The following is a 17,308-nucleotide window of genomic DNA, read 5'->3' as shown; positions in this document are numbered from 1 at the left end:
AATGTTGTAGCCGTGATATTGTGAGTGTGATCTCGGCGGTAGATGTTTGGTTCGGTGTAATAAGCACCCCAATGGTGCTACTCTCAGAGCAATCATGGAAGCTATGGAGTTGGACTGGATGGCGAAAAGCCTTAAAGGATGTTGCCTGAGTATCATTTCTGATAACTTTATAAAATTTGAAAATGCAACATTGACATTGCCGGTGTCATTACAGTTTGCTGTCTTTCATCAAGTGAGTACTAACAGAACTGCAGTCAATGAAGGCTGTTTATATTATAATATTACATTGTAATCTTGTATGTTATTCATTATTTAACACTCTTAGCACAAATATTTGGTCATGCGACCTTCTGGCATGGGCGGGGGAGTATTTATATCATTTTAATGAAAAAGTGTTCAACTGTTATTGCATTATGCTTGCCAGAGATCTTGGCCTTGAGAGAATTTGACGCTGACAATTTTGGAGTTAGGGTTGTCGTTGACTTGTCTTAGGGTTGGTGTTATAGGTTTAAGGTTTGGGTGGGCTTCAACCCTTAACTTGGATAGTGGATTCAACGTAAGTTAACTCGGTCTAACCCCCAATGCCAACCTAACCAACCCATTTTCGAGTTCTCGAAAATTGACTGAATAGTGAGAGTATATCTGTTGTAGGGGTTGGGGTTATTTTGTCTTAGGGTTAAGGTTATAATTGTACAGATAGGGTTAGCTCTCAGTTGGGGTTTCAATTAACCCCCAAGGCTAACTGCACAGCGTACCCTAACCCTGTTTCTACTTAGCAAAAATTATCTGACTTTTAGACAAGCTTATCACAATAGTTTTAATTGAAATAGTTAACCGAGCTGATAAATTCAGCTGTTTTGTTGTAATTTTGTACAGTAGGCTAACCGTGGATTATAATTACCTTCAAATTACCTGTTAAGTTGATTTGTTCAATTATTCTAAAGAATATTCCACATAATAGAGCTTAGTCCTATTAATTTATCATGGTTGACATCAGTTTTCTTTGCCGTCCAACTGTTTTGTAAAAAGGCAAAAAATTTTGTCAGGTGTTCATGTCTGCCACTGGTTTACTCTCTGTTTATAATATTACCAACCGAAGTCCTCTCACATTTCAGCTATACCTTGATGGGAAACTCGACTTACTGGCTAAAGTCTTCAGCGATTTGGAGATATTCTCCCGTATGCTGACGGTCAAGAAACGTCGACTCGATCTTCACCGTTCTTTTCAAGCTATTCGAGACAGAGACATCAAGGTAATAAGTTTTTACAATAGAATCAGTAGTACCTACTTTTCAAAATGCGCAACTTGAACTAGGACTGCTCACTTTTCGAAATGCGCAACTAGAACTACTCACGTTTCAAAACTTGCAAGTAGAATCAGAGGTACTTACTTTTCAAAATGCGCAACTGGTGGTTTGTACAAGTCCGTCAACTGTTGCCCTTACCTCACTGCAGATATCAGAGGTGATAGCCGAGTCTTATTCAAAGCAAGCCTCCGATATTCAGCAAAGCAGTTTGGATGATGATGAAAATGATTTTGACTCCACAATTTCTCGGGGATTTCATCTCGGTGATGACTATAAAGGTGTTTTAAGCGATTCGCCCGTTTAATCGATATCAAATTATTGTAGGCGGATTCTTTTTGGAAGCTGGTTGGAATGAGGACGCGTCTCGGGTGCTTTCCGCTTGCATTGTGCTTTGTCTTCACAACCATTGTTTTTTGAAAGCCTTCCATTGCGTCACAAAGTAAGCAATTGGATTCCGTGAAATTATGATGACTAGGGCGATTTTTTTTACATGTCAAAAAAAGTCAAAATTAGGTCAAAATTGTAGCGTTAGGTCAAAATATGTCAAAATTGTTTGCTTTTTTGCAACCTGCATTTCGTTTATATCGTAGATTTTGCACTATCGGCGAACTTATCATTTGACATTTTACAGCTTGTAGCCTACTTATAGGCCTACGGTACCGTTGTAGACGGCCCATTGTCTGCTCATTGTGAATCATAAACATTCAAATGAAACAAATAGGTTGACATGGTGTTATGCTCAACGTACCGCAATATCCTAACTGAAGCAAGACAGCGTGGGCATGGCATGGTTCTTATATCAAGAAGCGCATGATAAATAACTGCTGCTTTGAACGTTCTTTCTCCATTCTTGGCAAGCTACTTGGCAAGGACAGACACTTTCTACCCGAGAATGTAGGAAAGTATCTTTGTACTACAACGAATTTTAATAATTTCTAACATAATGCGTAATGTAACAACAGGAATTATTCATAGGGCCGGATTTCGTTGAAATAAAGTTTTTTCATATAAAAATTTGTCAGTTTTTGAGGCAAAAGAGTCAGGCCAAACTACTTCGTAAGGACAGATAGTTCCAACCATAAATGATAATATGTAGCACAATTCCAACGTTATGGGGGAAAACAGCTAATTTGCATACGTTAGGTCAAATTTGGTCAAAATTAAGATTTTCGAGGTCAACAAATGTGAAAATTTTGGATAAAAAAAAATTGCCCTAATGGCACGCCCGTACGCTGCATTAGTAGATCACTGGTATAATCACCTCAACTAACTTTTCTCTATAAATATAGTTCTGTTTTTCTTTACTTACCGGTAATATACATATCACTCTCTGATATCTTCATTTCTGTAACATTAGATGGCTAATAGCACCACCCTCAAATTTCTATATTAGGCCCAATCGGGTTCTAGGAGCATTTAGGAAGAGATAATTCTAGTTTTCTAAGTAGATAATTAGAGCGAAATGGCGGCAATCAAATTCTGATCTAATTTGTGAAACGTTTCTGTTCTCTAATTTTAATTGTTATCTAATTTATGGTTTTGCGGAAAATGCTACAAGAGAACTATGTACTGAGACACGAGCCAGGCTTGGTGTACAGATATTTGCAATTCTCGTGCTTATTGGAATAATTCCTGATTTGAAATGAAAATGAACTGTTAAACTTGATTTTTGTTGTATTTCTTTCTTCGGAATCTTCAATCTCCAAGTTTTCGCAAATTCGGTAAATCTAATTTCAATACATTGAGCAGTTTCTGCTTCTTTTGTCAGACTTCTTCATACCTACAACGCTGACTGTTTATACAAAGAGACAGAGCAGATGTTTTCAACTGCACAAGAAATATTCCAAAGGTACTAATATAGAAAAATTTCACTGAAAATTGACCTAGGACATCTATACTTGCTACCCTCTATTCTTGCTATGGCAGGGGTGGGCAAACTTTTGAGCTCGCGGGCCGCATTCAACATCTAAAGTCATTCGCGGGCCGCACTATGTAAAATTGAGACTATATAGTGAGGACATATGGAGATTATATATGTTCCTATTTAAAACAAAACAAACATTGCTATGATGATATCGTACACACGTCAGAAACATGGCGAGATTTCATTGGCTGGTCGACCTCAATAACCAATTTGTCAAAACTATGTAGATGAAGATCGGTTGTCCCGATTCTTAGAACAGGATTGAAATTAAAATCTATGAGCAGCGATCTGTTCATAGATTTACTAATTCCACGTTTGGTTCAGTTCCAGGACACACAATACTCACAGCATCATAACCATGTTAGCTTGAAACACGCATCTACGATGTGTGGATAAAATATAAATACCCCAATTCTACGCATATCTACCTAAGACACGCGTAAATCGTTTGTATAAGCACATCACTGAAATAATTAAAACTGAAGTGGCCAATATGAAATCCCACTCGTTATCCGAGTTACATCAATTTCGTTTAGGATTTCTGTGATGTTTAGTATATAGTTGAAACCTTTCAAACTGCGTGGGCCTTGGGATCGGGCTGTCGCGTCAGAAATTAAACATAAAGTAAGAAAGTATTTACCTTAAAACAGTGGCTCTCAAATTTTTTGTGACACGCCCCCCCCTTATGATGGTGAAAAATTTCGCGCCACCCTTATCGTAATATCACAAAACGCAACTATAGGGTGCTAGCAAACCTAACAGATAGTTAGATGGCACGGAAGGTTACGAATGTGGATCAGGAATTTTTCAATATGAAATTTAGACTAAATACACAGTAACAATCATGACGAGAATGAGAATCGCGCGGAGCGCGAAAAATTTTTTCAGTGGAGGGGGGCGCACCCCAGTTTTAGAACCACTGTCTTCAAATTATCATGGTGAAATATACTAAGAAAAAGTTTATTGAAGTCCCTGCATTATTTCGATTTTTAGTACGGATTTTATCAATATTTTTAAAAAGTTTCTTTTGACTCTCGCGGGCCGCACAGAACGGTGTGGCGGGCCGCATGCGGCCCGCGGGCCGTAGTTTGCCCACCCCTGTGCTATGGTATTGTATTTTTGTTTCTGCTTGTAATAACCAAAAGTTCTGATTTTGTAGCTTGCGTCTTTTTATGCCCGACGTCGAACTCAATCTGGCTTCGCTCTTCATGGAGTACGGAGCGTACCATTTTGCGAAAAGCGAGTACGACAAAGCCTACCGATGGAGTATAGAAGCCGTCAGAATGTTGAAACAACCCGGATATGTTTCCGAAACGGTAAAGCTTGCTTCATCTCAAGAAATACGAATGGGTGGGGTTGTAACCAAGTCGCAAGGTTCCGAGTCACAAATCAATAACACTTTTGTGGTTTTGACTCGAGTCGAGTCATTTTGAATTCACAACCAAGTCAAGTATGAGTCGAGTCAGGTCGAGTCGACAAAAAATCGCGACTCGAGTCCGAATTGAGTCAGGACCAATGTTCCCTCTAAGCTGTGCAAATGCGCAGTGCTGACACGGTCTCTGCGCACAGAAAATCTAAGTTGCGCACAAAAAATCCGAAGTGATGACCTTTTTTTTTAGTCGTTACGTACTGTTGTCCAAGGGTCTGCGCAGTGAGTTGGTGAGTGAGCGCAGACTCGTCAAAATTAGAGGGAACATTGGTCAGGACCTGAGTGATTGGAACCCCAGCTTCCACCTGATATACAATTTTATATTTTTAGACTATGATCGATGTGTTGCGTCTAGCCACGCGAGCCTGCGTCGTGAAGCGGCAATTCAAAGCAGCCGAACATCTCGTACGCCACGCCGTTTACTTGGCCCGGGAAGTTTTTGGTGCGTTACATCCGAAATATTCATCAACACTGATGGACTATGGATTTTACCTCCTCAACGTTGACAACGTGTCTCAATCGCTGAAAGCGTACCAGGTGCGATTGGAAGTCGGTTTGAAGTTGTTTTAAAATGTGTGCAAATTTTTTTTGTCATGTCAAAATAAGTCGAAATTTTGTCAAAATTGTGGCATTAGGTCAAAAAATTGTCAAAATTGTTTACAAAGTCAAAAATATTTTGCAACCTGCATTTTATTTGTATCGTAGATGTTTGCGCTGTCGGTGAACTTAACATTTGACATTTTACAGCTTGTAGCCTACTTTATAGGTCTACCGTTGTAGACGGCCCATTGTCATAGTGAATCATAAAACGGTCAAATGAAACAAATAGGTTGACATGGTGTTATGCTCAACGTACCGCAATATCACAACTGAAGCAAGACTGCGTGGGCATTGGTTCTTATATCATGCCGCGCATGATGAAAAATTGTGATGCAGACTACATTGTCAGAATGAAGCAACACTGTTTGTCACTAGTAGTGTACGCACGACTTCAGTGTTGTCAGCCAACAGCTGCTGCTGTTGAACGTTCTTCTCCATTCTTGGCAAGCTACTTAGTAAGGACAGACACTTTCTTCCCGAGAATGTAGGAAAGCATCTTTCGTTGTACTACAACATAATGCGAGATGTAACTACTGGAATTCTTCATAGGCCCAGGTTTCGTTAAAATAAAGTTTTTTCATGTAAAAATTTGTCAGTTTTCAAGTCGAAAAAGTTTTTTCAGGCCAAACTACTTTGTAAGGACAGACATTTCCAACCAGAAATGAAAATAAGTAGTAAAATTCTAACATTATGTGGGAAAACACCAAATTTACATACATGAGGTAAAAATTTGGTCAAGTTCAAGTTTTTTAAGGTAGAAACATGTCAAAAATTTTGATTTTTTAGGTCAAAATCTTCTATATTAAGGTAAAAAAAATCGCCCTAGTCACTTTGAAAATTTGCGTCACGTAACTTGAGATTACTTGACTGAATAACACTGTTCGAATGCACTGCTTTTCTGGGGATGATTATTGCTGCCAAAATATTTTTCGCAAATTCAACTTCAATTTGAGTAGACTCTTTCAGGTACGGAACTTCAACATACCGGTACTATTGAATATACAATTGTTCGGCAACTAATTTTTTTTCATCCATAAGCTTGTACAAGTCAGTTTGCTATTAACTTGTGCAAATTTCCAGACCGCGCTCGCCATACGAGAGCACGTTTTCGGCGGACAAAACTTGCATGTCGCGGTGGCTCATGAAGATCTGGCGTACGCTTCGTACGTGCACCAGTACAGTACCGGGAAATTCGACGAGGCGTTAAGCCACGCCGACAAAGCCATCAAAATCTTGACCAAGATACTGCCGAAGAATCATCTGCTGTTGGCTTCGTCGAATCGAGTCAAAGGTTGGAGCTTTCTATCTTTATGTATCAATAATAGGACCAGCAACAGGGTTCTAACCCAGTCACAATTCAATCTCACTTTTATAGTTTTGACTCGAGTCAAGTCGAGTCATTTTCAATCCACCACCGAGTCAAGTCCCGAGTCCATGTCAGCGAGCAGAGGGTCGAGTCCGAGTCATGGTATTATGACTCGAGACCGAGTCCAAGTCATGCTGTTAACTGCTCATTTGAGTTAAAGTCTTGTTAAAACCAATTTTTATAACTCTGTTTGGTGATATCGAATGGTTCGCATTTATAATATACTAATTTTCCTCACTTAACAGTTTCTGGTCGCATTTTCAAGCACCAGTACCAATAGGCAAAATACCAACAGTGCGGCTACTTTACTATTCTTCGAAATTGCAATGAAATGTATGTCTTGGCCGTCTGAGACTCGAGTCATATGACTTGGTTTAATTCATGCGCAATGACTCGAGTCCAAGTCGAGTCATTTCCGTATTTTGAGAAAATGACTCGAGTCATCAGAAAATCGCGACTCAAGTCGAGTCATGACTCGAGTCAATACAACCCTGGCTGCGATACGACCAATCTAGGTTTCAAGGTTTCCTCACTGCTCGAGACTCGAATCACTGTGCTCAGCCCTAGTGGTTATTCGCTGTTGTGACAACAAGCTCATTGCTGCTGTTCTTTGTTTAGTTAGATGCCGTGTGATTTTTCAAACACTTTTCGATTGCTGAAACCTCGTCGTTTTCAGCATTAATCTTGGAAGAAATCGCGATCGATTCGGAAGATCAGCATTTTCAGAAAAAACTCCTCGCAGAGTCGCATCAGCTGCACCTAAAAAGCATGGAACTGGCGATGAACGCGTTTGGCGAAAATAACGTCCAAACCGCGAAACATTTTGGTAACCTCGGCAGGCTCTACCAATCCATGGAACTTTACGAGGTAGAAAGAATGACGAAACTTCATTTTTGTGCCTTATGTTGATTGATTGGGGTGACGATGTAAACCAGTAATTTATAAACCTTTCCTGCAGGTGTATCAAATAGATTACAATTTTCTATCTCAAAATGCGGGGTTGTAACCAAGTGACAAATCAATTTGACTTTATTAGTTTTGACTCGAGTCGAGTCATATAGAAGGTCTCGAGTTATATGACTTCAAGGTCGAGTCATGAGCACGAGCAATGACTCAAGTACAAGTCTTGTCAATACAGATATTGGCTCGAGCCAACTCTGGGTATTGCGTTTTGATTTTTGATATTGAATTTTGATTTTTGAAGGTTCGCCGGTCTGCAAAATTTGTATTAAAGTTTTACGAAAAAGGTTTAGACAGAAATTTAACGAAATCTCACTGTTGCTTCTATTCCAGAAAGCCGAGGAGATGCATCTCAAGGCAATTGCCATTAAGGAAGAACTCCTCGGGCCCAACGATTACGAAGTAGCCCTTTCCATCGGACATATCGCTTCTCTGTACAACTACGACATGAAGCAATACGAGAAGGCAGAACGTCTATACCTGCGTAGCATTGCAATTTGTAAGATCACCATTGATACTTACTTCACAAGTAACTTGTGTACTTCACAAGTAACTTGTCAAGTGTATATAGTCTGTTTTTTATCGACTGATATCAGAGTTGAACAAAATTCTGATTTTCCAAATAAGAATTGGATTAGTATTTATAGATATACAGTAGGGGTATTCAAAAATGACTTATTTTCTCAAATTGTTCTGGCTACTTGATAAAATTGTTAGATTACCTAATTTAAGCCTACACACCAAATTTGGCTCAATTCGAACCGGTGGAAGCGGAGTTATTGATGTCAAAAAATTTGGATTTGAATAAAATAGTATTTACTAGAATAAATAATTGAAGAATTGGTCACCGTAAATACTATTTTATTCAAATCCAAAATTTTTCGACGGCAATAACTCCGCTTCCAGCGGTTGGAATCGAGCAAAATTTGGTGAACATCGTTTCTGTAGACAACCTAACAGTTATTTTGAGATTTTTGTTTATATATATTTATATAATAAATAGAAACTTTGTGCTCCTGTAGCAATGCGGCTACTGGTTGGAATTGAACCAAATTTGGTGTGTAGGCTTAAAATAGGTAACCTAACAATTTTATCAAGTAGCCGGTACATTTTGAGAAAAAAAGTCATTTCTGAATACCCCTACTATACAGCTTTTCCCAAATAAATCTAAAATCAAGATGACTGAATTGGCAAATCAGTTCAAATCAGTTCAACCTCATAACCACAAGAATGGCAATTGTCTGTACAGGAAGTTTGGCTCTTCGCACCAGACAGTTCTCATGTAGCAGTTTCAGGAAAACCAGAAATTAGATTAGAATTGAAGTATAGAGACATTTGACGGATTAGATTACCGGCTTTTCGCTTTTATTAGACCACTAGAATTACCTGGTTTTCCAGGTCCGGCTGATACACATATTTGTGGTAAAACTCTTCCGAATGACTTTGTTATTACTTCTACTTCAGCGAAGCAGCTCTACGGCGACGGCTACAGCGGGCTCGAGTACGATTACAGAGGCTTGATCAAGATTTATGCCAAGCTCGGCGACTTTGAAAAGGTATTCGAAATTGATTGTAACGTGTATTAGAAACCTGGCGTGTATTTCAACTTAATCAATTATTGTATTAAATAAACTGCATTGCCTGATTGCTCTTTGAGAAAATTTACTCATGTTTAATAATTTCAGTATGCAACTGAATAATATATATTCATATTGAAATAAACCAGAATATTCTCGGTTAACTCTCAAGGGTAATCGTCATCTCAACTAGTTGAGAATTAAAAAGAACATTGCAAATCATCAACCGTGTCCGGCCTTTTCAATTTATTACTAGTTGCTGACGATAACCCCTGACGAGTGTCACTCAAAAATATCCGGGTTTATTTCAATATGATATATATATTATCCAATTGTATAGTGCAATTACTGATTTACTAGAATGATGTAGCATTAATTGAATTGCTATTCAAATTTCATCCAGCGTGTATGCTTCTTATTTACGTCGCCTAGGCCCGGGTAGGTGTCTGATTTCAAATATTACTCCCAATTCGTTTCGACAGCATCCTATCTTTTCATTGAACAGAATAGTCATATTGAAATGAACCCGAATATTTTCTATTCAATTGTATATTGAATTGTACCTCCAGGAAGCTCTCCAAATATCTTTTCATTGTATCTCAGTCTTGCGGTGTTTCGAAATGATGAAATTGGTAATAATCTGATACTTTCAGATGATCGAATACGACTATATTCTAAGCCAATGGTATTCCATACGGGAGCAAAGAAGATCGACGGCTCTGAACGGACTGCACGATCTCATCGCAGACACGGACCAGGAACAGGCCCAGAACACCCGCGTCATTATCGACACGTTTTTCGAAACAATAACATCAGATACAGACAAATCGCCGCAAAATGTTATTCAAAACAGGACTCGCACATCACACGATATTGCTTTTGCTGGACCCGTTCATGAGCAAGCGTGCGCGGATCGACAACAGAGTGGGAACAATCCTCATGAAATTAATGCTAACCACGCGGCATCATCAAATTCAATGCCCTCCTCTATCAATGTAGATTCGTACGAATCCTTTTTCCCCGATGACGACGAGATATCTGTAGCTTTAAAAAAGTTCCATGTCATGCCGTTGAAGATAAAATCGTTCAAGCGTAGGAAAATAAAAAGCGAGTAGACGGCTGTCTTGATTTTATTTACGAGATAAGACGGTTCTGTGAATTGATCTGTAAAACAATAGATTACAGCTGCAATCATTACTGCTGCCCAGGACAAATGCAGTCTTTAAAGATAATCCTATAGCTGGCGACCCAAGCGCTAATATTGATAAAACTAGTCCTTGCGGAAAGTTACTGTCGCAGTGATTCCGAAAATATCAATCAAAATCTGGTCAGGGCAATTGAACTACCCCGAAATTGCCTTGAAATTCTGAAAATCGTCACTATTGCAAACAATTACGGCAGTGCGATAGGTCAATGTACCACAGCACTCCGATTGTTCGGGACAATGCTGATTTTGTGGGTCCAGCGCCCTGAGATGATGTTGATTTGTATTTTCGGAATACGTACGACACCAGCTCTCGATTGACACTAGTTTTAAATTTTGCTATCGGATTACCAATAAAAGCTGTATTTGCGTGCAGATGGCAGCCATATATCTATTGTCAGTAGGTTAGTAAGTTGTCTGTAGTAAAACTGTGTGGCCAATGCCGATGGCGGTTGATGAGAATTTTGTTCCACTGTTTGTATGACGGCCATTGACATGTTTCTGCTGATTCTCGTTGTCTGGACTCGTTCATACGACAAATATTGGCAGTGACCTCCCTACTGAAAACCAAGTCAGATTGTTTCTAATTCCGGCCATGACTATATCCTTATACTGAAATACAGAATTGACCCATGCAATTCATAGCATGGTGACGTGATTCGCTGTCGGAATATTCGTGACTTGGACCGAATTGCTGGATAGTAAATTCCACATCCTTAGGTTCTATACTCGAAGATGTTATGAGTTCACAAAACACACACAACCTGTATTTTTTCACTCATTTTGAACATTGCTATCTTTTCCAACAATTTTCTTCGTGACTTGAGGGCATACTGGTAGGGTATTTAGCATGGAAGAAAAGAAATAGGTCTATCTATATTCGCTATTTCCATATGCATCATATTTATAGTGAATGTATTTTATCCTGTATTCTTGATGTTGTTCGTAAGCCCCGTCCTATGTGTGACTGGTATCGGACTGTGTAATGTTGGGATAATATACCAAGTACTTGTGGTATAAAAATTATGAATGCTAAAAACGATTTTTGCACAGTAAATTATTTGTCCACCAACCATGAAGTAGTGACGGCAAAAAGGGCTTTTCATTACCGTGTCTAGATGTTGCGAATGTGGTTCCTGGCCTGGTAGAATCTTTTCTTTTATTGCAATTTATGATTCTTAGTGACTGATAAGGCTACGATATGGTCACCATGGAATCAAAGTAGCTTATGTCAATTTTTCATATTTTGACACATTGTTTCAAAGTTAACCATCGTCAAGATATGGCCATAAGAACATAAAAAATTTAGAAAAACTGGATTTTCTCTCATGTGTACAGTACATTGACAAAGCTACTCTGATTCCAGTGACGATATAGAGGCTAACTCTCGTTACATCAGTACACTCAATGCTCTGGTTGAACCGATGGATCATTTTGTTGATTAGTTTCTCTTCAAATTCTGCATTCGAAGCTGAAACTGCTTCTGCTTCTCGTTGTAGTTTGTGAATACAAACATTTAAGATGGAAGATTTCTGAACACACTGCCCTCATCTTGCCATCTTCATCAGCTGTAGTAACAGTTAGGTTGAACCTGACAAAATATATCAAGTGATTTTGAGGCATTGTTTTTTGCTAGTTGTATTGCTCTCCATCTGTTTCTATGTGTTATTCTGATGTTGTTCGTTGCATTTCTTTTCTCCATTTCAAACCTTGTCTACGGTTGTTTTGCAAGCGCCCGAAAGACATGCAAGTTATTCCTTTCATGGTGTGTTATTGAGCTTGGTGGAAAATCACAGTAATAAAGAAATTTAAAACCGCGTGTGTTGATGTCAGTTCTCGATAGGGTAATGGGTGCAGTGTAGAGTGATGAAATATTAATTCCCCCTCGGAAGTTGTGTATGGCTGTTTACTATCTCGAAATGTGGTGTGCAAAGTGCCGGTTCTCGAAGTCGGTATGCTTTCGTAAGTCGAGTGAAGGTACAGATTTACATCGTTCAAGATCACTGATAATCTGATGGAGAACTCCAAACTGTGTTTGGCGATATTTACTATCCACTGGCCAGCAACCCATAATAAGCAAACTGCTGGTCCTTGAAAAGTACGTTAGCGGGCACTGGGCAACCTTCGGTTATATTATAGAGATGTCAGGTGCATATATATTTCGCTAACTATCATACTAGAAAGGCATCAATGTCGCCTACTATTTCGACTCCATCGGGAAGTATTTCATTCTATTCGAGTAGCATCAATGTCAGCATCTATCTCAACCTTTCCAGAAACTATTTCATCATTCTGCTTCAGTAGCGCTATTGTTAGCAACTATCTCGCCTCGACTATTTGATTATTCTACATTGTCGATTGGTGGCATTGAAAAATAGATGCCCCCATCTCAGTGTTGTGCAGTGATCCACCTTTTTTGGTGTGGCGCACCCCTCAGTTGTTACAATGAACTCACGCAACCTTGTGTACTTTGAAGCATTCAATATATATATATAAACAATTGATATCTGATTAAAAAGAAACAAAAAGGTCACCCCAAGGTTGAAAACCACTACTTTGGTGTTAAGTTCGTCATGCACTCGTCGACCCGTGTATACCTTTTCGTAATGCAGCACCTAGCTAACTAGCTTTGATAAGCTCTGATAATATGTATAATCTGCTATCAATTTCAATGTCAAAAACTAGTGTTGTTTGAAGACCAGCATATGAAAACGTCTGATTTGAATCTCGCCCGTAGAGCAAATCAGCTTGCCGGGCCCTAGTCTAAACTAAAGCATCTCACGTCATCTCGGTACATTTGCGATGAAAGTTTCAACACAGAGCCACCTAGAGATATGATTTTATATTGAGAAGTACAATACAAAATAGCAGTGGGGTTAAAATCAGGAAAAAGATCATACCGACATACCTTTGTAGTCAAGCAGACGCAACTACTGTGAGTATATATGATGTAATAGGCGCATCAACTCCTTAAACTACAATCGCCAGCATTTGCATGTTATTATTACTTCTACCGTGACCAACTATAGTAGGCCATGCTCCTACATTTTCGATCCGACACCAATTGGCGACATCAAGAAAGCAAGCAGCCTTGTAACCGAATAAACGCAGCAGAATGTACACAGATACAGACAAATACCAGTACCCCACAACCTTGCTATACTCCACGGACAAAAAGACAGAAGAAACAGACAGCATCAAAACGTATCATCAAATCAATGGCAGCTGTTCAAATTACTAGTTTATGTTACTACTATTGGGAAGCTTTGAATATAATGAAGAAAACTTCAATATCGTTTCAATATATTCCAGCATACCAACAGCGGCTGTCAGTCAGCATTTCAAGAAAAAATTTCACAAAAAAAGCAAAGTCTCACCTGAACCAAGCAACGGGTTCATTAACCAGCGTTACATTGACATGACAAGAGAATAGATAGTTTTATATATAGTGGTTTTATAGCAAATTTTCCATGTAGTCCCACATGTAATGCCTTAGAGGCGAAACATCTGCGCCAGCTCCATATGAAATAGCTATCAGTCAAGCAGAATTGTTCAGAGTCCCATTCTATTCCAACAAAATTATCATTTAACAGATTACTCATGTCTAGGGCTGGGCAGTGGGCACAATCCAATCCAATCCAAATAGGGTATTAATTGTAATTCAATTTAAGTCGAGTAACGACACACAATGCTACCGAGTACTGAAAGCTTCAATGTGATGTAGAGCTTGCATTTTATTCTATGTGGTCGCATAAAAGGTACATATTTGAACTTATCATGTCATTTATACTGATGTGACATCATAATGACTGATACGCGACTAAATCCAATACCATATTTAAAATTAAATCACTTGGGTACTCGATTTTCCTCAGCCCTATTCCGTTTTCATGTCTCACTTTTACGTGATCTGTTGAAGTATTCTCTTCACACTTAGAAAATCCGACTGATAACACAGTCTCCTTTACTGGAACGACAGTATTTCGATCGACAATCCTTTCTTACCATGTAACAACATCAGTTTCCAATGTAACCAAACACTGAATAACAGTAACACCGAGATATTATCAAACTGTCGATTCCTTCGTCTTTCCAAGATCCAAGTCTTTTTCTCCGCTGTCATCCAGTGTAGGAAACGGTATCGGAGCCATCGGCACTGATACAGTCCTTCTCTCTGCACCATCGCCTGTAGGAGTGTCCTTCGAATTTCGCTTTTCCTGTTTCACAGACCGTCTGAAAAAGCTTTCTTTCGCGATTTTGTCCGTTTTCTTATAATTTGCCGACTTCCGTCTCAACAAAACCGGTCTGCTCCTTGGTTCTGCCGTCCTCGCCGATTGCGGCAAATTAAAAACGCTTTGCGACCGAATTTGACTGGTGTCATCACTGTCAAGCTTTGGTGCGGGTGTAGCCACTGCGAGGACTTTCTTTTTAATCATGCCTCCGAAAGTACGGCTGCGTTTGTGATTCTTTTTGAGCGGAGTAGCGCCTTGTTTCTCCATGTTCTTAACAATTTTCTTTTTCTTCGCAGAATTCGGCATGCTGTTCACTTGTTCGAACAATTCCTTCAAAGCCTTTTCCGTATAAGACCTTGTCTCGTCTGCGTACTCAGCTCTTCCGCTAGACGTCCTTTTAACAGCCCCGGAAGCTGTAAAAATTACACCCTGGTTCGACTCGCTCGATACAGAACCAGTGAACTTTCTCTGTGCCGCATCACGAATATATTGCGGGGCTACAAAGATTTTCTGCGAATGCCTTATCATAAACGCCATGTGTTCATTTAGCTTTCCGATATTTTGCTGAAATTCCGCGGTTTTCAGATTCCGCGGCCAGAGCAAATGCGGGCAGAACATGGTCGCTAAATTTGTCGCGTTCATTTTGTTGGATTTCTGCTTTTTCGCGGTCTGAAACAGCAGGTTTAAAATGCCGCGTAAAAGCGTACGGTTTACAGTCGGCAGTAGTAGCAGGAGTAATTGCAAAGTTTCGATTCTTTTCGCTTTATCCGGGATTTGAGTACGATTTCCAGACACATCAAAAGACATCATGTCTGCGACTTGTAAATGAGCGTTAAAATATCTGTGCAGCAATATCGGTTCCGCCAATTCTCCGAGAAAAGATTTTAAAATACTGGCTACGTCGTGAGAATGAAATCTACTCGATTCCAAATCGATACAAACTCCGGTATTCAACGCCGCGCGTAACTGCTGTAAACGATGGGCGTTACCTGGTTTTCTGAACAAACCTTCCACCTCTAAGTGTGACGATAAAAATCCCATGAGATGTTGAATCTGCAGCAAGCTATCTTCCGTTAACGGCGCTCCGAAAATAGACTCCTTCGTCTCCTTTTTCTTCATGAAATTCCATGATTTTTTCGCGCTTTTACTGGTGCCTGCTTTAGCGTCGTTGTCCGCAGAAGATCTGATGTTTTCCAGTTCTTCCCCGGGAAGATGAAGGAATCTAGTTAAATGGCTGACGACAAGCTCCAAGAAGTTTTCCTCCTCTTCAAACTTCAACTTGAACACGTAATGATCGGGATCCAGCATCGAGCTTCTGGCGTCGCCTTTCGTGGGAGTCGACAGCAAGGAGAACTCGTGAACCGATTGTGCCGAGTCTACCACAACGACGGACGGGCTTTTTGATTGTGTTGACATTATGTTTAGCTTTAGAGCTGTCACGCCATTATTAATAATATCTGAAATCGAAATAAAAAGGATGAAACATGATTTTGGGCATAAATTCAAGTAACAGAAATAGACGTAACTGTTTTTTACTTAGTTAGGCAGGAAATTCGGTCATAAGCAATTGTGTGGCGGTACTGTAAACTGTAATTATGTGCCGAGTGATATCAGACCGTAACTGAGCACTTCTCTACCTTTTCAAAGCATGGTACTCAAGTAGATGCATGATAGTAACTCAAGTGGTTGTTTTTTTTTATTCTGGGATTTTAAAAAGACTCTTAGAGGTACAAAACTTCAGTATATAATTGAATAATATATTGATATTGAAATAAACCTGAATGCACATGTAAATTTTACCTTTATTAAAAAATTATCGAATTTGTTTTTCAAATTCTACTGTCAACCTCGTGAAATTGTTGAGATGTCTACAAAAACAAATTTGACGCAATTCCAAACCGTAGAAGCAGAGTTATTACAGTTTTTAATTAGAAATTCTAGGATCACCCCCTGTCAAGGCTATTTTTGCGAATCCACAATTATCAACTGCAATAACTACGCTTTTACCGGTTGGAAAAATATTTGAGAAAAAAAATTCAAAATTTTTCAAATTCCTGTACGTTCGCATCTACCGATTGCAATTTGGCCAAATTTGGTATGCAGCGTTTTAATCGGTGAATCTCCGTAATTCAGAAAAAAAAGTTATTTTTGAAGGACCCTGATGCATACCCTCGTTCTACACCAATTTTGAAACTATTAAATGGAGCACTTTTCAGTCCTTAAATTTCCTACTTCCTCTTCAAGTAGTTTGTCATGTACTGGAAATTGCTACTTCTACTTGTAATTGAGTAGAAACTTAATTACTTCTACAAGAGTATACAATTGATTAATGCATTCATATTGAATTAAACATGCATAATATGAATATAAATTTATCATACAATTGCATACCCGTACTGAAGTTCTGCACCTCCAAGATATCATCATTACACCGTTAAATTTTTCAGATCTACTTCACCAAGGCCGACAGATTCTCAATCATAACATTCCTATCCTCTCTCTTTAAGTTAAGCTTCCGAAGATATTCACGTTTAGTCGCTAGTTCCTCTCGAAAAATATCTTCGAGCACAGACGTTAAATGTGGCATTTGGTGCAAATCAGACAGGCTTACAGACAACAGATCTAACGCAAACGACACACTTTTAGAATACTGTTGTGGCAGTTCATTAGTTGGTAAAAGGGGATATTGCGGAGCAAAATGAGTTAACC

At 39.1% G+C, this 17,308-nt stretch overlaps 4 protein-coding genes across 4 annotated transcripts in view; 2 read left to right on the top strand and 2 right to left on the bottom strand.

Annotated features, from left to right (window-relative positions):
• Nucleotides 1-17,308, bottom strand: part of LOC145449724 (atlastin-2-like) — a 214,325-nt gene that overhangs the window by 77,141 nt on the left and 119,876 nt on the right. The window lies entirely within an intron of this gene.
• Nucleotides 1-17,308, top strand: part of LOC145450343 (condensin complex subunit 1-like) — a 65,612-nt gene that overhangs the window by 8,996 nt on the left and 39,308 nt on the right. The gene's annotated exons all lie outside the window — the stretch shown is intronic.
• LOC145450348 (amyloid protein-binding protein 2-like) lies at nucleotides 94-12,186 on the top strand. The gene is made up of 12 exons (XM_080328859.1): nucleotides 94-232; nucleotides 1,116-1,253; nucleotides 1,456-1,570; nucleotides 1,632-1,746; nucleotides 3,076-3,156; nucleotides 4,391-4,547; nucleotides 4,991-5,197; nucleotides 6,341-6,551; nucleotides 7,303-7,493; nucleotides 7,920-8,085; nucleotides 9,051-9,142; nucleotides 9,817-12,186. The coding sequence occupies exons 1-12, from the start codon at nucleotides 95-97 to the stop codon at nucleotides 10,276-10,278; spliced, it is 2,073 nt and encodes a 690-aa protein (XP_080184985.1). The 5' UTR covers nucleotide 94; the 3' UTR covers nucleotides 10,279-12,186.
• LOC145450351 (rho GTPase-activating protein 19-like) lies at nucleotides 13,195-17,301 on the bottom strand. The gene has a single exon (XM_080328862.1). It carries the CDS (start codon nucleotides 16,013-16,015, stop codon nucleotides 14,435-14,437), a length of 1,581 nt encoding a protein of 526 aa, XP_080184988.1. The 5' UTR covers nucleotides 16,016-17,301; the 3' UTR covers nucleotides 13,195-14,434.

The sequence above is a fragment of the Botryllus schlosseri genome, chromosome 11 (assembly GCF_051294905.1).
Source record: "Botryllus schlosseri isolate E-star chromosome 11, Bs_hap1, whole genome shotgun sequence".
NCBI classification, from domain to species: Eukaryota; Metazoa; Chordata; class Ascidiacea; order Stolidobranchia; family Styelidae; genus Botryllus; species Botryllus schlosseri.
This window is presented reverse-complemented; position numbering and strand designations above follow the sequence as displayed.